The following is a 27,067-nucleotide window of genomic DNA, read 5'->3' on the forward strand; positions in this document are numbered from 1 at the left end:
CTGCGGTTGCAGTGACCACATCCAGTGTCCAGTCCGCGTCCTCCGACCCACTTCTTTCCTCGTTCACAGTGCTTACTCTAACTGAAATATCATTATTGGCAGTCCATAGTGTTTTCGTTTAGGGTCTAGTGGTATCTTGCTAGGGCGTTGTCATGTCTGTGTGCGGCATTTAAAAACACAACTGTGTTACAATTTTTGTTGTTTAATGACGCACTTGAACTTGACTTGACACCACAGTGACTGACAAACTACAGTATATCAAGACAGGTTACATACATATGAACCGGATTTGATATTCAAATATACCATTGCAAATTAGGGGATTCTGGATTTACGAGATTGATAAAATGCAAATAATGGAACCAAGGACACAGATGAAGAGAAATTCCTTTGGAAATGTTTCATCTGTTTGGATATACATTACCGTTTCTCATACGCAATGGTTTTGGCTGGTGGTATGCTCGCAAAATGTGATATCTCCTACTTAATAAATGGTATACGTGCATATACTGTCTGGTGAAAGAGGGTAAACATCCATGTTCGATGGTGCTTACAAATGTTATTCTACAGGGATGTATTTCTTGGTTTTCAGTGTTGTGTTTAACTTAAGATTGAAGTATTTACGGCGATTGTTTTCTCCATAGCAACGCTTCAGTAAAGTTTGTAATTATGGACTCGCCAGTTTTCTTGTCAATGCTTACTTTTGTAGTCATCGATATAGGAAATACCCAAGCCTATAAATATCCATGTAACGAAGGCCTCACTTGTAACCTTTTGAAATAAACTAAATGTGTATGTATCGATGCGAAAGACCTCAGGTAAATGCATGTCCCCTGTTACTTAGAGTAATCAAATCAATGACTTACTCTCGTAATTGCAACATCTTCCAACGTTCTTCCTGAACTGTTCGGTTTGATAATCTTTCTCTGTTGAAGAACAAAAACAGAGGATTCTCGATGACGAGCCGATCAAAGTATAACAAATGGCAACGTCTCTGTGGATCTCGAACTGACTGAGGCTTCCTTTACACAAAGATAAACTTGGATTAACAACTTTTCTTACTCGGGAGATGCGACGTTTCGAGACAGGTTCTTGTATAGCTGTCAAGCAAGTTGCTCATAAAAAATATGAAGCAAAGTTTCAAGATAAAATGGAAAAAGTAATGTACGTATGGTTTATGTGGCTAATTGGACTGGATCTTGGACTCAAGATAAATATTTTCATAATACCGTTGAATGTTACTGAAGCCAGGATAAACTGTTACGACGGTAGTTATGCGGATGTCTATTACAAGACAATATCAATCCAGTCTAGTCAAAAGTCGGGAACGTTAAAAATGGGGTCATTAACATATTTCTTTAGCAGGGAGAAAGTACGTTACTTTTATTCCCTGCGAAAACGTCCTGTGACCTTACACTTTGCAATTTCGGTTTCTTTTTCACGCGCTCCGACGAACCACCACTTGCTATACGTTGTATTTGTGAGTGAGTTTAGTTTTACGCCGCAGTCAGCAATATTCCAGCTGTATGGCGGCGATCTGTAGACAGACGAGTCTGGACCAAACAATCCAGTGATCAACAGCATGAGCATCGTTATACGCCGTTGGGACACGATGACATGTGTCAACCGAGTCGGTGAACCTGACCACCCGATCCCGTTAGTCGCCTCTTACAAGTGGAGTTGTTGAAGACCAACCCGGATCTTCACGGGACGTGTTACAAAGAGCCTGAATGGTATGCATAGGACTATGAAACAAAATATGCTGCTGCATATTAATATCGTTGAGACAACAACGCAAGAATCATACCCCACTGTACTCTTTCTGTTGCGTGAGATCTGAAATAAATAATGTACAAATCCGACCTCTCTTTAGCGTTACTTAGTTCATGCAGTCAATTATTTCACTGATGCAGAAAAAAGGTCACAAACATGTTATCGTGACTGCCCATGCACCTAGCACGTGCTAGACTGTTAGGGGTGATTGCCATGGCAATCTGCTGTGTGAGAAGCCTCTGGTTAAATTGTGAAGCTCTACAAGTTAATGAATAGGAGGGCCATACATGGGAACCCCTCACAACCTATGTGCACGGAGGGTGTGGATGACAGATACCGTGCCGCATAATGTTCCTTCATTCTTCTGTGTCAGGTTAAGCTGCCACTGACTGTTGCACCTTGCTGCTACAAGGGACCTTAGCAGATATGTCGTCATCCTGCTGCCATTAGGGGCTTTGACTGTAGTGCCTGCGTCTTTTTGTGACAAGGACCTGTGACAGTAGTATCTTCATCCTTCTGTGACAAGCACCTGTGATAGTAGAAGCTTCATCCTTCTGTGACAAGCACCTGTGACAGTAGTATCTTCATCCTTCTGTGACAAGCGACTGTGACAGTAGCAGCTTCGTCCTCCTGTGAAAAGGGAGTGTGACAGTAGTATCTTCATCCTCCTGTGACAAGCACCTGTAACAGTAGTAGCTTCATCCTTCTGTGACAAGCGACTGTGACAGTAGCAGCTTCGTCCTCCTGTGAAAAGGGAGTATGACAGTAGTATCTTCATCCTCCTGTGACAAGCACCTGTAACAGTAGTATCTTCATCCTTCTGTGACAAGCGACTGTGACAGTAGCAGCTTCGTCCTCCTGTGAAAAGGGAGTGTGACAGTAGTATCTTCATCCTCCTGTGACAAGCACCTGTGACAGTGGTGGCTTCATCCTTTTGTGACAAGCACCTGTGACAGTGGTAGCTTCATCCTTTTGTGACAAGCACCTGTGACAGTAGTATCTTCATCCTTTTGTGACAAGCACCTGTGACAGTAGTACCTTTATCCTTCTGTTACAAGGGATTGCGTCAGTAGTACCTTCATACTTCGGTGGCAAGGGACTGTGACAGTAGTAGCATCGTCCTTCTGTTGACAAGCACCTGTGACAGTAGTAGCTTCATCCTTCTGTGACAAGGGCCTGTGACAGTAGTACCTTCGTCCTTCTGTGACAAGCACCTGTGACAGTAGTACCTTTATCCTTCTGTTACAAGGGACTGTGACTGTAGTACCTCCATCCTGCTTTCACTAGAAACTGTGAAAGTGATCGCTTCATCCTGCTAAACAGCCCAGATCCCACATCGGAAAAGGTAAGACCGTATATGTTCTTCTATTGTCCACCAATTTATGGAATCTGCCAAAGGTGGACTGTATATATATATATATATATATATATATATATATATATATATATATATATATATATATATATATATATATATATATATATTCGGAAACCTTACAAAATATACGAGGATGAGCGAGGTCCTCTTTTTCACCCAGTATTGCCCAATTATGAGACATTGTCATTACTTAATAATGTTTGCAAGTGAGCACCGTCCCTTTTATGGGACTAATGGTCAAAGGGAGGTACTTTCAGTCTCGAAATTGTGTTTATGAGAGTTGTTTCCCGTGTACATGAGCAGTTGAGACTGATGTAACACTAGATGCATATGCGCTTGACCGAAAATATGTCGTAAATAAAAAGGGAAGTGTGCCATTATGTTTAATATGACTATTAGATGTGACAAATGACTAACAAATGATGCTTTGGTCATAAACTGACTATGTTTCTGTCAGAATTGTTTTTCAATGAATTATATCTATGCAAATCTTCGTTTGAATTTTGTCCCACTAATAGGACAGTAGGTATGAGAGGTCTGTTTTCTTTGGGATATGTCTTACAGTTTGAGCCTTATCGAGGTGTTAGAAGGTGACACACGGAAGACCTAGGTCTTGGCATGGATGAATCTCTTCTGGTTGATCTGATAACAGATTTCTAGCGGAATATGGCCGTTCATATCGCCAGACGTTTGACAACCATTTCACTACTTTGTGATGGATGTCCTGACCGACAAGAAAATATCATGCACAGGGACGATTCATGTAAACCGTCTTCTGCCCTTGTCAGCTATATAAAAAGACATCCTGAGAATACTATGACTAAGCCACAGAGACCGAATGAGGCCTCACAGTTGTCAGATGGAATGACAACAGTATAGTGTGAAACAAGTGTGGACGCCAGCCACTTTAGAGAGAAAAGGGATGGTGGAGAGATGAGTCTAACACTTCGTGATCAGTTACTAGAATCAGACAGTGGACGGAGCTGGTCGTAGGTATCGCACAGCCATTCGCTCCGATATGGCGGGGATCTATAGTCGCTTACTGTTTGGTTTGCACCAAGCTTCGCATCTTTATAGAGGTATCCCAGCAAGCAAGTACAAGCCGCTGTATCTGCTTGCCATCCGCGGCGGTTATATCTTGCTCGAGCTCATGCTCAACCTTCACTCGCTAGTTCAGGGCCTCTTGTCAAAAAACACTAAGGTGATCGTGAGGTAACCTTAATGCAGTGTTAAAGAATGGGGGTTTACCTTAGCAAAGGTAGTTACGCGAAAGGGCCAGATCTTTAGGATGTACTTCATCACTTGTCAACCGTGTCCTATCCCTTTTTCCCCAACACACCCCAACCCATTGCCCCCAACCCCACATGTGATTACGTGTCAACCAAGGTAGCGTGCCTGAGCACCCGATCCCGTTAGTCGTCTCATACAACAAACCTGGATTACAGAAGCTCTATGTACTAGGCATCCACTAATGTGACATTGCGACTGCTTCCTCTTCTGCTAATGAAGTAATTATAAATGTACAGCGCATGCTTACTCGCCCAATATTAACCATAAATGTGACAATTACGTTCCGTTGCACAAGTGTGTTTGACGTAACTGACGGCACTTCTGTTATTGTTGAGAGATCTTGTGCCCGGCGATGTGAACGTCGAGGCTTTGTCATACTTTCACCTGTGTTTCTATATTGTAGGGACGACATGGAGACGACCTCTTTGTACCCAACGACGATGTCTCTTTACGCGAACGTGTCCGTCTCCTCCGCCAACGAAACCGTCACCGAAGGTTGCTGTTTGGTTACCGCCCTCCACGTCATGCTCATCACTGTCATCTGGGGTATCATCATCGCAGTCGGTTCCCTAGGCAACCTGATCGTCATATACGTCATGTGTTGCCATGGCGACAGGTCGGCGACGAGTTATTTTGTCATCAACCTCGCTATTGCAGACTTTGCGTTCATGACGATCGTGGTTTCGCTGAACACGTCGATGTTCGGATCGCTCGACTGGCTCTATGGCAACGACGTGTGCAAGCTGACCCAATACATGATACATGTGAGTTGACGGCTAAACTCGAACCTCATTTATACGTATGTCGTTAGTCACAAAATGTCTGATTTATGTGAGCTTAGGAATGAACCTGAAAAAAGTTAATATCGTAGTCACAAAACATATCGATTATTACACTCGCCAGCTGAGTTCTAATCTTGAACCTCGTTATGAATACAAGGTGTAATTTCGCAACTTACTCTTACAAATCGTGTTAGTCACACGATCTGCTACGCTCGTGCGTTGAGTATTAACGTTGAACTAAGTTATGAACACACAATGTTACATTTTAGTCATTCATTTTAGTCATTACAAATCTTGTTAGTCAGAAAATATGGTGCTAAATCTGAATCTCGTAAATACCAAATATCGTTAGTCGTCAAATGTGGGATACATCTCAGTTTAGTGCTAAACGAAAAGAATGCACATTGTTACCTTGCAGCTTGTTATTACAAATTTCGATAGTCAAAAAATAGATGGTACAGCTGAGTTTAGTGCTAAGCTTGGCCGTTGTTAATAGAAATCTCGATAATCACAAACTAAATGGTTCATGTCAGTTGAGGGCTACGCTTGAACCTCGATAATACAAATCTCGATGGTAACAAGTTACATACTACTTCTCAGTTGACGGCTAAACTTGAACCTCGATAATACAAATCGCGATAGTCACAAAATAGATGCTACATCTGAGCTGAGGGCTAAACTTAAACCTCATCAATACAGATCTTAATACAGAACACTTAATCTGTTTTCATTACAAATTACCCACATCCAAATACACGATATAAATGATGATCATATAAACCAGCTCATTTATAATTAACTGAGGTTAGAAAAGGACGATTGTGGTATCACTGAACCGATATCAAACAGTATATGCTGAATCCATGTCTACATGAATATCAGAAAAGAGGTATGTACTTGTATCATCAACAACATTATCAACAGCATGTTGCTCAACCATGTACTAGAGTGTCGTGTTATGGTTTGTCGTCATGTACCATATTCGGAGTGAGTGGGGGAGTGTGATTGTAGCACTCTTGCAGCAATATCACGGCAGAGAGCACCAGAAATGGGCTTCACACATTGTACCCATGTGGGGAATCAAACCCTTGTCATCGACGTGAGGAACAAACGTTTTAACCACGGGGTTACCCCACCGCTCCTATATTGTTACTAAATACATGATGTAGGATGGTAGAGCTCTTCGACAAAATATGTATTGAGCATTACTGTGGTTGATTTGTTGCATAAATTGGCCTTCAATAACGCATGCTTTTCGTGTAAGATGACTAACGGGAGTGGGTGGTCACTCTCGCTGACTTGGTTGACACATGTCACCATATCCCATTTGCATAGATAGATTTTCATGATTTGTATCATTTGAATGGTCTGGTCTCAAATCGAGTATTTACAGAAAACAACCACTAAATAGCTTGACTATCGCTGAGTGCGGCGTTATGCAACGAACCAACCAACCTGCGTACTGATGACAGCTGCGCTAAATGGAAGCGCCCATAGGGACTGTATAAAACAATCAAGATAATTCATAAGGAATCGACCCGTGTTTACTTTCAGCAACCCATGCTTACCATAAAAGGCGACTATGCTTGTCTTAAGAGGCTATAAGAGGCGACTATGCTTGTCTTAAGAGGCTATAAGAGGCGACTATGCTTGTCTTAAGAGGCGACTAACGGGATCGGGTGGTCAGGCTCGCTGACTTGGTTAACACATGTCATCGGTTCCCAATAGCGCAGATCGATGCTCATGTTGTTAATCACTGGATTGTCTGGTCCAGACTCGATTATTTACAGACCGCCGCCATATAGCTGAAATATTGATGAGTGCGGCGCAGAATTAAACTCACTCTCACTCACTTACTCATAAGGAATCACTTACCTCAGCTGAAAGTAAACATTTGAAATTTGGAATGGACCACTAATCCACACCTTATCAAAACGTTACGATGTTTTAAATACAAACGTGAGTACCAAACAGCTGTATGCAGCACACATCAAGTCAACACCATAGAACATTTATTTCTTGTTCGCGACATTTAACTTAATGCATTACTGTCTCTTGCTTAAGACCAAGAAGTTTAGATACCATCAGCCGCGTGCCCAGAGTCTGCTGCGCTTCCGCTTCGAAGCGTTAGCGTAGCAGACCCCGGGAACCAGACTGAGATACCGCACGGGACGTATTGCGGCACGTAGGCAGGAGCGTAGCTACCGTTGTGAAAAAAGGCCCGGTGTTATACCCGAGTTTTGATTAGAAAGTTGGATAAGCCGTCAGTATTATCTTTATTTGCAACCTATCGGGCGGGAATGCTGTATGATGACAACAAGTGCCTGGCTCCGCGCCTGATAGTGTATTTTTGTTCACTGAAATGCCGATTGAATATACTCAGACAAAAATAGCCTTTCATCACTAAATGATTGTTTAGACAATTATGTTTTCCTTCAAATGACTTTCAGGTGAACTTACTGGCCACATGTCTCACGCTGACCGCCATGACCGTTGACCGCTACTTCGCCATTGTCCATCCCATACGATCTTTAAGGTCAAGGACGCCGAAAGTACCCATCTTTATCAACATCGGAATCTGGTTAGGTAGGTAGGATACCTGGCATGGGTATTCCCGACACAGATACAAGACCCGTAAAGGTCCGGGGTAGAATAGATCCTCAGCAATTCATGATTGCCATAAAAGGCGACTATGCTTGTCTTAAGAGGCGACTAGCGGGATTGGGTGGTCAGGCTCGCTGACTTGGTTGACACAATCGGTTCCCAATTGCGCAGATCGATGCTCATGTAGTTGATCACTGGATTGTCTGGTCCAGACCACCACCATACAGAGCACAACCATATAGCTGGAGTATTGCTTAGTGCGTCGTAAAACAAAACTCACTCACAGATACAACGTGTAAAGCACCTCTATCATGTTATTCTTTGAAAATTGCCAACAGCATACCCGCCTCAGTCGAAGACAATGCAGCATGGCACACGAAAAGCTCCCCTCTGGTGACATTATTCTTTGGTTCAAATTCAATATTAGTAATTCTTCTTTAATATCGAAGCATACAGACTTCTGGATAACAACTTTTTGATTATTGGTGAAGTGACGTTTCGGTGTCTTTTACCGTCATGAAGTCATTCGCAAAATGTGCGCTTCGTTTTTTAATTAGTTATCTCAAGATTGCCCCAAAAATAGTCTTTTAGGAAGTAAAACTTCATGTTAATTTACGATTGAAAAAAACCCGGATGTGTATGATAATAATGACTGGCTTGAGAGTGCATCGCATCTTGCACTTGCTTATTACTATTGGTGTTTGTAGACTATTCGCTCTTGAAATATGAATGCTGTATAACGTGAAACAACATGTGTACCATTTTCAAACACACAAGTAACCAAACAGAGATTAGCAGTTGTGTGATGCAAGCTGATTGTCAAGATTAATGGTCTACAGTGACGTCGACCTTGTTGTATACTATTTTCAAACACACAAGTACCCAAACATAGATTAGCAGTTGTGTGATGCAAGCTGATTGTCAAGATGAATGGTCTACAGTGACATCGACCTTCTTGGAAACCGTCAAAATCAACAATGATGTTTTGAGGCTAAGGCGTTGTGCACGTGCAACCCATGCACGTGTTTAGGGGTGGTGATAAAGACAAATGGTGGTGCGTACATTAGATGTCTCTCGGTGGAAAACTTGTTAACGCTCGTACTTCCTATCTCATGAGACTCCAGCAATATCACGTCGGGGAACACCAGAAATGGACTTATTGTACCTATGTGAGGAATCGAACCAAGGTCTTCAGCGTGACGAGCGAACGCTTCAAGCGCTATGTTACCCTACCTCCTCAACGCCCATCAACGCCCCTCAATGAGACGTTAGACCAAAGGTAGACAGCCAATTAACAGGTCGCATTTAATAGGTGCTGTGGCAACTGGACCCATTTAAAACTTGCCCATCATAAATGTTTGCTAAGTTTCCAAACCTTTACGCACGCTTTTGTATAATCAAGATTAACGAAAGCTTTTTACTTTAAGTAACATACCAGCAGAAGCGGCCATAAAATACCTTTTTCATTTGTCTATTGGACAACTCGCATGACATTAAAGTATTGTGAAAAACATGTCCCCACTAACACAAGAAAACACATAAGTTTCAAAACGTTTTTTTAGTGTAGTCAGGCATTAGTGTCTGAAACCCATGAAGCTGAATTTATAAACGTGTAGCATTTTTAGGTGTGTTGATATAATGCTATTTCTCTGACTCCAATTATCACATTATCACATTCTTTGACATCCATGTTACATCATCTCCCTTGTGGATGACACCTCGACTGATTGAATTGAAAAAAATATTTTTATAAACTTAGACATATCCGCCTGATTCTTCCACCGAGCATCGTCAGACGCAGTGTCAGGTGAGATGGGTCCCGGGGGCCTGTCTCAACGAGTGTCTCCTCACATGTGTCAGTTTTAAATATTCTCAGTCTGTGGAAAAAGTACGAAAGTTGGGATTACATCTGTAATAAATTCACAGCCACGTGTAAAACTGCTCTCCAGGGTTTATGGTACATTTCTTATGTAAAACTTCTGTGAAGTAACGATTGTTTTGTATCCCATGTTGCCACAGGGTTTCATGTCCAAAAATCTTTTAGAAGTGATACTTGAGCTGGTGTTCAAACAGGAGTTAGAAGTTGTATTAGGTGTGGGTACTATTTCGTACAGATGACAGTTCAATAGTGTTACAGTGAGACGCCATGCTACAGTCTGACATAGACCAGGAAACTGCAGCTTGGTCACGTTAGACTAGTTCTGGGACGATCGATCTCTGTTTTATCTTCTTGAGGTGAGTGAGTGAGTGAGTGAAGTGTAACTATACTCAATCACCTCTACGTGGATTGGTCTTTAGCAAACCATGATTGTCGGAAAACACCACTAACGGGATCGAATTGTCAGGCTCGCCGACCTGGTTAACTCATGTCATCGTCTCCCAGTTGTGTACACCGATGCCCATGCTGTTGATCACTAGATTGTCTGGCCCAGACTCGATTATTTACAGACTGCCGCCATGTAACTTGACTATAGCTGAATGCGGCGTTAAGCAACACACAAAGACATTAAATAGTTGCATTGTATATTGTTTGCATGACAACAACCAACCAACAGAGGTTCACATGGCGTTACTTGCTGATTGTGATTTGTTTTCATGAACTTCGCTCTGAAAGTAGTGTAAACCAATACCTGTACTAGGTCTAAATGCAGCATATTTAGCACTGTACGCCCACATCTGATAAAACAAAATATCTCCTTATGCATGTTTTTGTGCTATATTAAACCCATACTGTTATTTTCAGCTTCGTTTTCGCTAAGCACTCCCTACATCCTCTACTACCGCATCGTCAGCGACTACTACCTCGGCCCCCGTGTCTACTGCAAAGCGGAATGGCCCGACCCACGCTGGCAGAGGGGTGTGACCGTGGCGGTTGTCATGGCAACGTACGTCCTCCCCCTCACCGTCATCATTCTCTGCTACACTCTGATCCTAAAACATCTGTGGAAGAATAAGGTCACGGCTCGGCGAGACAACGTGAGTGAACACACCTCCTTCTTCATCCATATTTATTGCTGAATGATTCCGTTGTCAGTTCTCATTATTGACGTAGGGGTAAATAACACTGCTGAAAGAACCGACCATATTTGCTATGCTTAAATCTATCCTTCAGGCGTGTCGATGGTTTCGTTATTTGTTCGAATCTCATATTCGTGGGCGGCTCGATAGCGTTAAAGCGTTCGTTTGTCACTCTGAGTTCAACCCCCACATAGGCATATGTGTGAAAACCATTTGCTGGAATGTAACCAAAAGCGGCGTAAAACTAAATTCACTCACATATACTGGATCCGGGAATAATTCAAGACCAGTAACTGCCAAACTGAATAAATCGTTTCAACGTGACACGTTTTCACATGACTGCAATAGAGCTTGGAAAGGTAGCTAGTTTAATAAATAAGAGTATGGTGAGTTTGACGTCATAGCAGATGTATGACGTCATAAGCCTAGGATGGTACACTCAGTTTTTAAGTTGGTGTCAAAGGGATATATATAAGGCGCATCCAATAACGCTTGAGTGACTTACTACAATAGAGCACAGTTCTAAAGAATAAGGCGATACCACCAACCATAGGCAAAATGTAGCGATAATGGGTTGCGCAGCATAGATAAAATGACCAGTATTCTTACATGCGAGCGAAGCGAGCAAAGGTTGACAACGTACATTCCTCGCTTCAGTTCGAAAAATATTTTTCATGTCAGAAGAAAATATCGCCACCATCAAAATTATACAATTATTTCTTCACTGGGTTGTGCGCCCACATTTCCAACGCCATGTTGAACAATTACTCACGTGAAATATTATTTATTCAACACTTTAAGCGCAACTCGTGGTAGATCAGACCGTCTCCATTCCCCCTTCCAGCTTCCGGTTCAACGGAGTAAAGGAACAGGAGGGTATTATTCCATATGGAATGCTTACAGTTTCCTCCCTGCTTCATACGCCCATTACGCCAGGAGTGTTTTTATGTCGAATAAATGCTACGAAAATTCTAACAATAGCGACGACAGATGTGACAAATAAACCCAACAGGTTCATGATAAAATTAGGCAATATGGTATTTCTTTTCAATTTCTGCTTATTCGTGTTCCGTCACTCCGTTCAACCGGACGCTGGAAGGGGGAATGGAGGCGAAGAACGATCTGAATACCACGAGTGGCGCATAAAATGTAACGTTGAATAAAACATATTTCACGTGAGTAATTGTTAAACATGGGGTAGGAAATGTGAGAGCACAGCCAAGTGAGGAAACGGGAGTGTACCTTTGATGGTGGCGATTTTTCATTTTGAGATGTAAAATATATTTCGATCAGAAGCGAGGAAATTCGTTGCCAACCTTTGCTCGCTTCGCTCGCATATATGAAGACTTGTCCTATTATCTACGCTTCGCTACCCCATTTGCGCTACAGTTTGCCTGTGTACCAACATATATACGAACATTTAAAACATCTCATCTTTTACTCGAAACTTTTACGTTAAATTCACGCAGTAAGGAAATCTGCTTTTCTTTTCAAAGGAAGCCATATGACGAACAGCTCTCGACAGAAACATACTCCTTAAGCCAAATTTTACTGCATGCATATGATGCCTAAACATCGTGCTATATCTTGTTTCAACAACGATGATACTTTGGTGGCTCGTGCCTTAATTAATGTCACGGTAAACGTTCTTGTTACATTTCTTGCAGATTAACTTCATGATAGAATGTAACTGTAATCCCAAGATGCTAATTACACTCAGCACGTGGTACGACCTGGACAGTAGAAAGTCACAAGCATTACATGCATCAAATCAGACCGACCAGATCCTAGTGCTTGCGCATGCGTACACACACACACGCAAGCACGCTTCACACCTATATGCTTACGTTGCCTCGAATCTCCGAGAGATTACTGACTATAGGTCAGCATAGATTATAAGTATTTCAATACTTCTACAAAGGTATCGTACGTTGTGTATTCTTCCGAGCGGTGAGGTGGCCTAGTGGTTGAAGAGTTCGTTCGTAACGCCAAAGGCCCGGGTTTGATTCTCCGTATATAGGCAATGTGTGAAGCCCATTGCTGATATCCCTGGCCGAGAATTTGCTGGAATATTGCTAAAGCGACATAAAACTATAGTTACTGTATTCTCCGTGTGCTACATGTTTCATGACTAAAACAAATGACAAGATCCCAACCCAGACAGGGCCCTAGATTCCCTTCACCGACAGGAAAATAAAAGCAACAAATTCCGCCACTGAATACATGCATCTTATATACAGTGTGGTAATGAAACGTCTCAAACTGTAATCCGGCCATAACTCACATATGCCACATGAGAACAGCACATGCGCCAACTTCACTTTCTTACACCAACGCAGAATAGATCTTCAGCAACCCACGCTTGCCTCAGAAAGGCGAGTAACGGAATGGTCAGGCTCGCTGACTTGGTTGACACATGTCATCGGTTCCCAATTTCGCAGATCGATGCTCACGCTGTTGGTCACTGGATTGTCTGGTCCAGACTCGATTATTTACAGACCGGCACCATACAGCTGAAATATTGCTGAGTGCGGCATAAAACTAAATTCACTCACTCACTCACTCACTCTCTCACAACACCGTTCGTCACCACACGCTCCTTTCCATAACCCCCGAGAAGACTCTCTTCGGCTGGTCACGGAATAAAACGAGTGATCACGAATAAACGACAAAATCTCCCAGTCATAACAAACGTGTGCTGAAGCAGAGTACTTTGTACTATCCCAGCTACAGCCATGTACACCCGTGAAGATCGGGGCTAGAGATGATATTACGAACCCAAGCATGTCGCAAGAGGTGATTAACGGGACCGTGTAGTCAGGCACGAGGACTTGGTTATCATCATAGGGCCACTGCACAGTGAGTGAGCGAGTGAGTGATTTTAGGTTTACGCCGCCCTCAGCAGTATTCCAGCTACATGGCGGCGGTCGGTAAATTATCGAGTCTGGACCAGACAATCCAGTGATCAACAGCGTGAGCATCGATCTGCGAAATTGGGAACCGATGACATGTGTCAACCAAGTCAGCGAGCCTGACCACGCCCCATCCCATTAGTCGCCTCTTACGACAAGCATCATCGCCTTTCATGGCAAGCATGGGTTGCTGAATGTCTGTTACTACCCCCGGACCCCTGCTACACTGATCGATGCGCGCATGTGTTAATGAATCACTAGCATACAGTCATAGCGTCATGTGATTCAAGAACAACGCCGGATTCCCAAGAGTGAGTGAGTGAGATTATTTTTACGCCGCGATGAGCAATATTCCAGCAATATCACTGTTGGTGGACACAAGATATGGGCCTCATACATTGTGCACACGTGGGTGCTTATTCCATGTACGTCAGCCCCACGGTACACAGGAACATTTCCGAGCAGGAATCGTATAAAGCAGTGTTTGATGATTACTGAAAATGAAACAAAAAATATTAACGCTTTTTGTGTGTGTTTCTGCTGTCAACACTGTCGTCACAGTTGTGTTTTAGCTATACACATATATGTTTGTAGTTATTTCGATCACGTTTTTGTAACGGTTGTCATTTTTGTTCAAGTTTATACTTTTTGTATCTGCCTTTAAACCTACACATTACAGACATCTTCTGTCCACACTGCTAAGACCAGCAGAATGGATATACTGTATTGCCGTAGAGAAACACACACCAACATGCACACGTGAGAGAACCACTCCATTGTATATCTGTTGAGGATTGTTTCTTTCACATCAAACATTTACCTAACGAAGCAATGAAAGTGACCGTCAGTTATAATAGTATAACACACAATGCTCTCTAACATCATATGTCTTTAAAACATGGGAGGTTTGATTTCGATCACAATATTAAACGTGCATCGGTTTTGCTTTTTCGTGGTCCAGGCATAAAACGCGAAAAGTACAAGGAGGCTGTTTTTTTTTAAGTTAAGACATAACATACGTTGTGAGGAATAGATGGAGGTGGGTTGGGGTGGGGGGATCGCAGACAGGTCAGGTTGTGATTGTGGGTTAGAATTGCAACGCTTTCGTTACGCTATAGTACAAATCAATATGACTCTTTAACTATCGTAGTCGTGATTTAGCGGTAAAGAAACCGTGCATTACTCCACGTGATATTACATCCCGCTGTTATCCTGTGGTGTTGCACGTCCTTACTGGGGTGTTCAGTACATTCCTGTTTAGGGGCCGGGGGAGGGGGGGGGGGGGGTGGAGGGGGGAGGGATGCAGGCGAGGGTCACAGATATTATCTCAGAAGGAATAATGATACACAGTACACAGATTGGGGTGGGTGATGGACTGAATGTATGTTTGGAGTGGGGTGATCCGAGAGTGTGACGAGGATAAGGAGCAGGTCACCACTCTCAGTACATTAGTGCGTCAAACACACCAGCAGCAGCAGCTGCAACGTCGTCAACACCATCACCGGCAATATCATTACCACCACCGCTACAATACCACCAGCATCACCTCAAACACCACCGACAACACCAACACCACCAGCACCCACACAACCTACACAGATAACACCAACTCCAAAACCAACGATTCAAACACCAACACGCACAACACCTACACCATCAACAGTACCACCATCATATTCACCAACACCACCAACACTTACAACACCTACATCGATATCAACAGCACTAATATCAACAACAACAACAACACCACAACCATCATATTCACCAACACCACCAACACTTACAACACCCACACCGATATCAACAGCACTAATACCACCACAAACACCAATATCACCAACACTTACACCACCTACACCGATATCAACAGCACTAATACCACCACCAACACCACCACCATCATATTCGCCAACTCCCACCATCATATTCACCAACACCACCAACACTTACAACACCTACACTGTTATCAATATCACTAATACCACCATCACCAACAAAAACACAAACACCACCACCATCATATTCGCCAACACCACCAACACCTACAACACCTACACCGATGTCAACAGCACTAATACCACCAACAACACCACCAACACATACTACAGTTACACCGATATCAACAGCACTAATATCACAACCAACAACACGACCACCATCATATTCACCAACACCTACACCACCGATTCCAACACCACCAACACCACCAAAACCCACACAACCTACACAGATAACACCAACTCCAAAACCAACGATTCAAACATCAACACCCAATACCACCACCACCACCAACAACAACACCATAATAGTCACCAACGCCGCCTGCTTTTACAACACCTACACCGATATCAACAGCACTAATACCACCACCAACAACAACACCACCGATTCCAACACCACCAACAACACCAATACCAACACCACCAACACCAACTCCATCACAAACGCAATACCAACACAACACCTACTACAACATAAACAACACATACACCACCAACACCATCACCAACACCACCAACACCAACACCACCAACACCAACACCGTCACTAAAACCAATACCACCGTCAACACCAACTCCACGAACTCCAGATCACAAATTCAACACTAACACAACACCACCACTAACAAAAACACCAACAACATTGACATACTAGTATATGAAATGTCCATGTCACATGTCGTTAACTCACATTGCCTTCATGTCACATACAACATTGACATACTAGTATATGAAATGTCCATGTCACATGTCGTTAACTCACATTGCCTTCATGTCACATGCCGTTAACTCACATTGCCTTCATGTCACATGTCGTTAATTCACATTGCCTTCATGTCACATGTCGTTAACTCACATTGCCTTCATGTCACATGTCGTTAACTCACATTGCCTTCATGTCACATGCCGTTAACTCACATTGCCTTCATGTCACATGTCGTTAACTCACATTGCCTTCATGTCACATGTCGTTAACTCACATTGCCTTCATGTCACATGTCGTTAACTCACATTGCCTTCATGTCACATGTCGTTAACTCACATTGCCTTCATGTCACATACCGTTAACTCACATTGCCTTCATGTCACATGCCGTTAACTCACATTGCCTTCATGTCACATGTCGTTAACTCACATTGCCTTCATGTCACATGTCGTTAACTCACATTGCCTTCATGTCACACGTCGTTAACTCACATTGCCTTCATGTCACATACCGTTAACTCACATTGCCTTCATGTCACATGCCGTTAACTCACATTGCCTTCATGTCACATGTCGTTAACTCACATTGCCTTCATGTCACATGTCGTCAACTCACATTGCCTTCATGTCACATGTCGTTAACTCACATTGCCTTCATGTCACATGTCGTTAACTCACATTGCCTTCATGTCACGATTAGTCCCCTTGACCAACAAGAAATCAACACTCCAATCCTTGTGTGTATGTGTTCAAACAGATGGGTTGTATTGATTTACCACTGTTCATATAGCCATCTTGTATAGTTGTATTTACTCGGCAAACCATACCCGATTTATATGTGATTTGGATGGTCATTAGAGATATTTGTGGCGTGGTGACCACTATTGTTGTCAATGAAACTGTATTGAAACAGGAAACTAGCCACCGATCTGACATACGTAGGAAGTCCTAGTCTCCTTGAAGGTCAAATAGCCGTTGCATTCAATTACTAGCGGTGGTATAACAGACGCATCTACCCGATATTCAATGCATAGATAACGGTTCACGTGTATCAAGTAATCCTCAGCATTGAATACATGGAATTCATAAATCAAGCATGTGAATACGTATACAGAAAATTACATGTGTGGACACAATCAGCCTTTGAGCAGTATCTGGTAGACCCGAGCCAGTAGTATAGTTTGGCTTATTGTTTTACGCCGCACTCAACAATACTCCAGCTATATTATCGGCGGTCTGTAAATAATCAAGTCTGGACCACACAATCCAGTGAACAACAGCAGGAACGTTGATTTACGCAACTGTGATACAATGAAATATGTTAGCCAAATCAGCGAGCCTGGACCACCCAAACCCGTTAGAAGCTTCTGACGGCAGACATTGTTGCTGAAGACAAGAGAGGTTTTTCCTCGAATCTGGTGTTGTAATATAGCACTAGGTAACCACAATAAGGAGTTCACCACTCATTGTGGGGTTCCAGCTTAGAAAAAATAATCGTCTGGACAGGGACATGCTAAATCGCGTGTCATCTTACACAGATAACATGGACCGTGGCTTAGAGTACGTATCACCTGACCGGAAAGACCAGTGTTGAGTGCGGTCCTAAAGAAACAGTGACATTCACATTGACAACGACAGACACAGACAAGCGCGCAAACACTTACACACACGTAAATAATACTACACTTTAGTGTACATTATCATGTATGCATCACGTATGCTGTGAGTCGAGGAGCTCCTTTTGTTGGAGAAGGCCCCTGCAACCATTGGAGTTCGTACGATACAGTCCCGAGTGGACAGGGTGTTAGACTTCGTGGAATGTGTTCGCTATATTACTCAATGACTTGTCGATGCACGATTATCCCCAGGTCGTCGTCGTTAACTATAATGAAGTAACCTTGCGAACTACATATATAAAATATGACGTTTTGCTTGCAACCATCAACAAAACTCAGATCCGTGAAGGTCCAGGCTAGAATAAGCCTTCAACAACCCATGCTTGTCGTAAGAGGCGACCAACGGGATCGGGTGGTCAGGCTGGCTGACTTGGTTGACACATGTCATCGGTTCTCACTTGTGGACATCGATGTACATACTGTTGGTCAGTGGATTGTCTGGTCCAGACTCGATTATTTACAGACCGGCGCCATATAGCTGGGATATTGCTGAGCGCGGCGTAAAACTAAACTGACTCACTCGACAAAACTCAAGTGTTTACTAGACATGCAAAGGAACATTTAACTTTATATGTAAGGATACGCTGGATGTGATAAAGTCCACTGGATTTGAATAGCATGAAATTAACCTAAGAGACACCTCACACATTGACATTGCACACAGCTGATCCCGGTACAACCACCATGTCCCCCATAAGCTGAGTAGAAAAGAAGTTAGTCCCGAATGTCTGGTCTCTAGAAGAAGCTGATGGAACCATAGCAAGCAGGACTAGAGACAAAGTACTCCCTCCGTGGCACTAGCTCTGTAATGGCGGAACGTTACATTAAACGCCCATTAGTAAAAGAACAACCTAAATAGCTTTTTGTATCCGCAGGATCAATGAAATCTCTTGTCAATATCAATTAGAGTATCACAGGTCCTTTAGGGAGGAAGTTGTATTTTGTCTTTTGGCAAATACCTACTTCCATTCAATTACATTGAGGATTAACTAGAATTGTTTGACAGGATTTCAAGCTGTATTTCAATTGCAGTGTTTCGCTGAAAGAGAACATAAGTCAAAATGTGGTTAACGTGAGGGTTCCTCTCAAACGTCGCGGATAGTGTGTAGGATTTGCTATCGTCACGGAAGCAGCTCTTTAGGAAGAGAGGAAAATATTTCGTTTGAAGTTAGGTGTATTCCGATTCAAACAGATCAATGTGTTTTTCATCTTTTGGTTGAGAGACGGCTTTGGGGTAGGGTACTAGAAAAGCATAAAAGGTTGATGGCCATAAATTTCTCCAAAACATTTCCGAGTTCCCTAGGGACATCTCCATAGAACACTCCCTAGAGGCTGTTTTCATATCCTGAATGACATGTAATCATTTGGACCAAACAAATCTAACGACAAGCCTTTTTCAATTTTCTTTTAAAACTTACTCCCCGCTGACACACAACGTTTCCGCTACGTTGTGAGAAGGTGGGGGCTTGGTAATGTCATAGCACAACGTTGTTAAAGTGTTATTAGTTCATCATTTCATAATATAATGACAACTTTGCAAATTTACTTTGAGGAAGCGTTAAGCTTTGGGCTCTTCACAGTATCACAACACCATTTCTAATAACGATAGAGTTTTTTTTGTAAATCGATTCCCTGTAAAATTCTCTCTTCACTATTCGGTTTCAGCTTCAGAAAACACACACCCAAAACAATAATGTAAATTGACAAATAAACATTGAAGTGGATTTCCGTTTTGTTTCTTATGTACTGTTCACCACTGGCAAAACTATTCAAATATTAACGTTAAATATCACTTTAACACATATGTTTGCATCAAGTCAACTTGAACCATCAGGCGACGTAAACGTGGCAAATCACATCGTCAGGCCATTACGTTGTGACAAATTAATTGGAAGTCCACAGACTAACATTGAAACAACGAAGGCATAACGTTGTGGCAACGTGGAATTTTTAGTTGGACTGTCGTCTCGAAGTGGACGTTTGTAATATCCTTTGTAACCATTGATGACGCTCTCTCTCTCTCTCTCCGATTTGACAAGCATGAATATCCGGCATTCATCTAATTATACAATTATATTTGCTGCTTATCTAATTAAAGAAGAAAAGAAATACATTGTTTTCATTGCCTTTGGGGATAATAAGACTGGTGGACGCTCAGATGATTCTAGTTCACTGTCTCAGACCAGGAAATAGAATGTGGTGCTACAATTTGTTATTTGATAATTCGGAAGCTTGAGGGAACATATTTTAAAGGTCACAGGTTTCATAGAAGCGTCAGTTTCCTAGATCAAAAGTCCAGATGTACTCGTATGACGACATTCACTGGGAACAAGTTCACCCAGAAACATAGGTTTTATTCGATGAGGAGTGGGAACGATATCACAAATATAGTAGGGGTAATGTGGTAATAATTATAACAAGCATGACATGTCTTCTCAAGGAGTTGACAGTTTTATGAAATGTCACAGTCTCCTTTTCATTACGGGGTCAAAAACATATCCCATGTCTGAGTTCCAAACCAGAAATGCCAGGTTTGGGAGTAAAGGTATATGAGTACCGAATCCTCAATTTCTGCGTGGAAATCGAAGTACATTTTACTTACTGCACACAATATTATCCTTTAAGGCCGCTTCAGGTGTTCCTTTTGTTGTTGTTTTTCGAAATATGAACATATGTCATTCATCTAACATTCGACCTAAAATCCAGGTTAGAATTGCCTTTAAACAACTAATGTTTGTCGTACGAGACAGCAAACGGGATCAGTGGTAAGACTTTCTGACTTGGTTGAAAGATGTTATCCTACTCCATCTGTATCCCACCTATATCAAGGAAGTCATGATGGGAGGGTGCTACATATGGATGTCTTAAAGCTTGAATACTGAGAGACGCTGTAAACAGCAACCAAACCCCATGACTTAAGAGACAGTGTAAAAATAGCATGCCTTGACTTCATTTTCCAGAACTACACAACCGGAACCATTTTACCAAATACATTTCCTTTCATTTTCTTCCCGCAGGATCCACAGCCAGCGGTTAGCGAAGGGACTTCCGGTAACACCACGCATGACCGACGCCGTCGCAAGGTCGCCAAGATGGTGGCCATTGTGGTGATTCTGTTCGCTTCACTCTGGCTTCCAATCCACGCCTTCAGCCTTGCCTATCACTTCCACCCAAACTTCCCCAAGACTCAGCTCCTGTACAACATCAAGCTCATCGCCCATACTCTGTCCTTCTTCAACTCCTGCGTGAATCCATTTGTCTATGCCTTCATGGGCGACGGATTTCGCCGTGCGTTCCGGAAGTCCTTCCCGTCATGCACCAGGCACAACCGTATTATACCCTGGGCAGTGACCGAAGCTGGTCATTCGGCCATGAACGATACCCGTATGACGGAAACGTTTAGAAACCGGTCTAATACCCAAAAGAACTCAAAAGTCTAATTTGGATGAAGAGTAATTCAACATGCTAACTGAGAGGGGTGTCAACGTCCCGTGAATTTACTTTGTAATGCTAGGATAAAACTGGCTTGAGACACTCTGTAATTCGCTTTAGTGTGCAAATTTGCCCTCTGAATTAAGAAAGTATTAGAGGCTGGACAAGGAGATAAACGTGCATGCTGCGATAATTCGAAATCTAATTAAAATAAGTTACACATACTAAAACTTCTATGTGTAGAATGAACACTTGCGACTTTCCTGAATGGAAAGAATTGAATCCTATTTTGTATGATCAGGTCTTTCATGTCAATCATTCTACATGTAATATGATATGAATAATAGATAGACGTTGTAAATGACAACAAAATTTACATCAACTTAGTGTGCTAATACGACACATGCAGCGGGACCAAGAGCCTTCTGCTGTCCTTGTCTCACGATCTTTGTTGGATTACTGAACACAAAGACGTGAAGGAAGGTAAGGGTAACTTGTTGAATTGTTAGCATGGAGTTTTAAACCGATTACATTCAATATGATAATAATAATTCATATATTAATTCTGTTTACAGTTATGTTACGTCTTAGGTGTTCAGCAGATTTAAACGGAGCTGTATTAAGATACTGCAATCGTTTGATAGTTGGAAATTGACACCAGTTGAATTGAGTTGGGCTTTATGTCACTTCGGAATTATTTCAGCAATATAGTGATGAGATCATGTCTGACTTCACACACATTTTAAGTGAAACGTACAAATGAGTTTCATTTTGAAAACGTACATTTCCATGACACTAATATAACAAAAGCCCAGAATTTCCAAACACCAAATTCAAAAGCAAGCAATCCGTTATTCCCATTGCGTAGTAACAATTTATAGTACAGGTCAACTTCCCTGAGATAGCTAACTATGATTCACCTATCCAATCTTTGACAAAGGCTGTTATTCCTTTCTGTACTAGGTTTGGTCAATCTGAAAATATTATCATTAATTATCACTTTTTCATAACTCTGACAATCTATTGTGGTGAATAGAGGTTATGAACGGGTTACTGAAGGTCCGTGATCGATCTCCGATCATGTCGTTCCTAGGGCGTTCAAAGATGACATCTGTTGTGGAGATGTTTTGCGGCTAACAGCCGATGCCGCAGTCATTAGTCCCCATGTTTCACCTGGGTGTACGGGTTACACCAGGATATGGTTCCTGAGTCTCCCCACCCTCACCTTTTTTGTGGGCGGTGGGGTAGACTAGTGGTTAAAGCGTTAGTCCGGAGATCCGGATTCGATTCTCCAGCATACTGGTGCAGTGTGTGAGTGCCAGGTTTGGTATCCGCAGCCGTGATATTACTGGGATATTGCTAAAATGGCGTACAACCACATTCACTTACCCCTTCGCTCACACATACACACACACACTCCCTCTCCCTCTCACACGCACTCTTTCACACACACACACACACACACACACACACACACACACACACACATTTGTCACAAACATCTTTGACGTGGCGAAAACACACATAGTTATTAAAAATACATATAACATCAATAATGTTTCACGTTTCATGCTTAAACTTAACTGTAAACCTCCTTTCATTCTCCTCCCCCTCCTCACCCCCCTCCCTCGTTGCTCACAAACAGTATCAAACCGTTCTACTAGCCAGTAAAAGACAGATCAAATAAATGTCATTTTGCCCTATCGGGTTCTACGCTGTTCATCCAAAGGCGAGGCAATAAATACCTATTGGCATTACTAGGGCCATCTGAGTCTAATCAGATCCACATTGAGACTCGCTATCCCTAGTAATTAGATACATTACCAAACACTTCTCTGTTTTGACGTTTCCTGCGAGGAAAGGTCTGGGTAAGTACTCCAAACGATCGAAGGGAAAATGCTTATTCGATTAGATCAATCGAAATGCGATTTAACCATGCGGGTGGTATGGAACTGAGAGATCAAGTGAACCAGCAGATTTTATTAGCCAGAAAACAACGTCAAATCAGACGCTAGAAATGTGACAAATTGTCCAGGAATATTTTCAAAGGAATTTTGTTTTCTCCTATTTTCGTGCCGGGAGTACAAGTGCAGCTCAATGTAGTGTGCGAGTATCGCTTTGTAGGCTAGGACTTGGTCACTAGGTGAAGCGAGAGCCGAAAACAACCTCTTGACGTACAAACCGGCAGCGTCTACAAATGGACTGTTTGTTTTCACAGGGGACACTTTCAGCACCCCCGTGTTCTACTGTGTATCAACGTATGTATTTCTCTCATTTATAAATGACGCTTTTGTCTTTGTAAAATACGTTCAGTCATGGATGATTTCCATTAATATCGAAATGACTCTTTTTCACAGACAAATATCTTTAACAGGTCTGTTATTGTGTTTGGAACATCGTGTAAAATACTGCCAGTAAATAAACGTTAAAAATTCACACTCATGTTAGATGGTGTATTAAATATTAGCATCATAGTTGATTTTTTTGGACAATATTGTGCAGTGGTTCAGTGAGTGTTTTCAGCGTAGTAACTGGTTGATTACGTTTGTTGTAATATTTTGATGAGATCTAATTACTGTGTTTGTACATGCCTTTGCCTTGCAGTTTAATACGACAAACGCTGTCGACATCATATACTGAACAGCAAAAGAAACGCAATTTTTTAATAAAAATAAAATCTCGTTAAAGTAAGCGTTCATGGTTATGTCTTCTATTTAAAAACTTGACAAAAACGTTGAGTTTCTTTTGTTGTTCAGTATCTGGCAAGATGTAAAGGTTGGGCTATTCACATGTTCAGTGTCGATTCTGTGAGCCTGTAGAGTGTCTTCATTGTTGTTGTATGCAGATGGTGCAGGTAATGCAGATGCCAAGCATAACACCACCAGCATTCACTTATATGTACAGCATTGGCCTGTTCTTGTGCTAATTGTGAAGTCTGTACATGTATACGTTACAGTAAGATTGTGAAACCAGTCATTTCGTGGAAAGACTCAAAATTTCAGTCATATTGTGAAATGACTAAGAGGGTAAGCCATTTCTCGTCATTTTGTGTAACAAAAATCCGTATACTTCAGTCATTTCATGAAATTTCATTTCATCGGTATGTGGTGGACAGGGGTTTGTGAGGTGTGGCTGCTCTGGACACAGCAAGTGTCAAATAAACTGATGGAAATGCTTCAAAGTCAAGCTGAAGCTGCCACAGTAGTTTTACGTGTTCAAGTAAGTGTTGTTGAAATTGTGATACACATTTGTGAGTTAGTGAGTTTAATTAATAGGGCGGCGATCTGTAAATGATCGAGTCTGGACAGGAAAATCCAATGATCAACAGCATCGATCTGCGCAATTGGGAACCGATGACATGTATCAACCGAGTCTGACTACCCGATCTAGTTAGTGGCCTCTTACGACAAGCATGCTCGCCTTTTATGGCACGCATGGGTTGCAGAAGGCTATTCTACCCTGGACCTTCACGGGTGGATACACAGTTGTAGATTACTAAGTTATTATATGAATTTTCGTGAAATGACCGAAGCATATTGATTGTAGTTACACAAAAGATACTGAAAATCTCGTAATTTTAGCCTTTAAACTGAAGAATATATTGACATTTCTTACACATTTGCTGTCAGGAATTCACAGAACGGGTAGCCGGGCAGAGTAAGTAGGGTAGGGTACCCGTGTGGGAAATTTGAACCCGTCCCAAATCTAATACGTTCCTCTGTTCCAGTGACATCACACATTCAATCATTATATACCTGTGGCGTTGATATGCTGTAGTACATATCTTTACAATCAATATCGTATTATAAAGATTGCGTATGTATCGCTAACATCCCATAGTTCTCGCAGAAGATGTTTGTACCTGTTATTTCACAATGTACGTGGCTGTGCCAGTGTTAGCAGTATGTGTGGCAAAAATATATAATGCAGTTTTCTCATATATTAACCGTTATATATAGAACACAAGCTTGAAAGTTTGTTTGTTTGTGTAACGCTGCAGTTTCCCAACTAGATAAAAATAATCGGGTCTTGACCAAAAAATCCAGTGATCAATATCATGAACATTGATCTATGCCACTGGGATACGATGACATGTGTCAACCAAGTCAGCGAGTCTGAACACCTGATCCAGTTGGTAGCCTCTTGAAACAAGCATGGGTTGTTGAAACATACCCTCGCTGAGTTCTAACACAGATTTTTACGAGCCCCTTACATACAGAAACCACCTATAGCTTCTCATCAGCTCTATGGTGTTTTAGCTGGGACCCGGGAGGTCAAATGGCACAATCGACGTCGAGTTAACTCACTAAATAGCGGAGCAGAAAAGGATGTCATTGTTACGTTCGTTCGAAGCATGCATACATTGGAACCATTAAACCATCTGTAGTTTCTATATATAAGAAAGGACATTGCTGACAATTTCTCGACACTGAGATGTCAAACCTCGTCTCGGCTGTTCGAACATGTTGACAGTCACTCGACTGTCAAAGGCACACCCCTTGATAATAATATACCCAACCAGTTGTGACACGGTCACGCAATGCATTAGTACTCACTTGGTCAGGTTGACCCGAAACAAGCTGTATATGTCTTTGACTGTATCGGTCAGTATAACAGTAACAGTTCACGTCTGTAAAGGTTAATTAACAGTAAATACGTTGAACGGTGTCAGCAAATTGTTCCTGTTTGTGACAGTGATGTGTATTTGGTAATAAACAATGCTTAATCCTATATTACTGCTCGTTATTCTATATGTGTACACATTCGATTCTTGTTCGTTGGATTCTCAGGTCGGGCAGACACGCGCCAACAACAGGACAGTGCAGTATTGGTTCTGGTCCTGAAATCTATACACGATGGCGTTGAGGAATCCAATCACACAAAACATCGCCATGCAGTTTGTTCTGTATTCCTTGTCCCAAAGTAGCTGTGTAAAAATCAAATAAAACTGTCCTTCTGCCGGCTTTAAGCTTTTTCATATACTCTACATACGTCTGGTTGGACTGTCCATGAGCTAAGGGACATTCATTTCGATAAAGTGTGTTTTATCATGTACCGTTAACATTAAAAGAGAAATCGCGTCTAATTCTGGAAGCAGTAGACGCCTGTTGTCCAGCATCAGACATGTATGTTAATGTAATTTCTTTTGTTGATTCCCGTAGATTACTGAGAGGAGGTCTCAAGGTCACAGAGAAACTTAGATGTTCGTCTTGTCTGTGTATGAAACAGTTCGGTCAGACTTAGTACCGCCATTAAAGTTTGAATACACCATGCCATTTAGAAAGTGCTCAGGTGTCACACGTGCTATATTTGCGATTAATCTTTCCCATGAAAGTACAGATTCTAGTAATATCTGTTGGATTGAGTCTGATCCGGGATTCGAACCCGCACCCTCCGATTCAGGCACCTAATCGTCAAAGCAGATATTCATCCGTCTAACCCACTCAGCCCCCGTGCATTCCACATGAATGGAAGTCGGACAGGCAGTCTGGAT

At 42.1% G+C, this 27,067-nt stretch overlaps 1 protein-coding gene across 1 annotated transcript; it reads left to right on the forward strand.

Annotated features, from left to right (window-relative positions):
* The first annotated feature begins 4,850 nt into the window (after positions 1–4,850).
* On the forward strand, positions 4,851–21,581 carry LOC137255507 (G-protein coupled receptor 54-like). The gene is made up of 4 exons (XM_067792942.1): positions 4,851–5,205; positions 7,674–7,809; positions 10,571–10,803; positions 21,159–21,581. The coding sequence occupies exons 1-4, from the start codon at positions 4,852–4,854 to the stop codon at positions 21,579–21,581; spliced, it is 1,146 nt and encodes a 381-aa protein (XP_067649043.1). The 5' UTR covers position 4,851.
* Positions 21,582–27,067: the final 5,486 nt, after the last annotated feature.

The sequence above is a fragment of the Haliotis asinina genome, chromosome 11, assembly GCF_037392515.1.
Source record: "Haliotis asinina isolate JCU_RB_2024 chromosome 11, JCU_Hal_asi_v2, whole genome shotgun sequence".
Classification (NCBI taxonomy): domain Eukaryota; kingdom Metazoa; phylum Mollusca; class Gastropoda; order Lepetellida; family Haliotidae; genus Haliotis; species Haliotis asinina.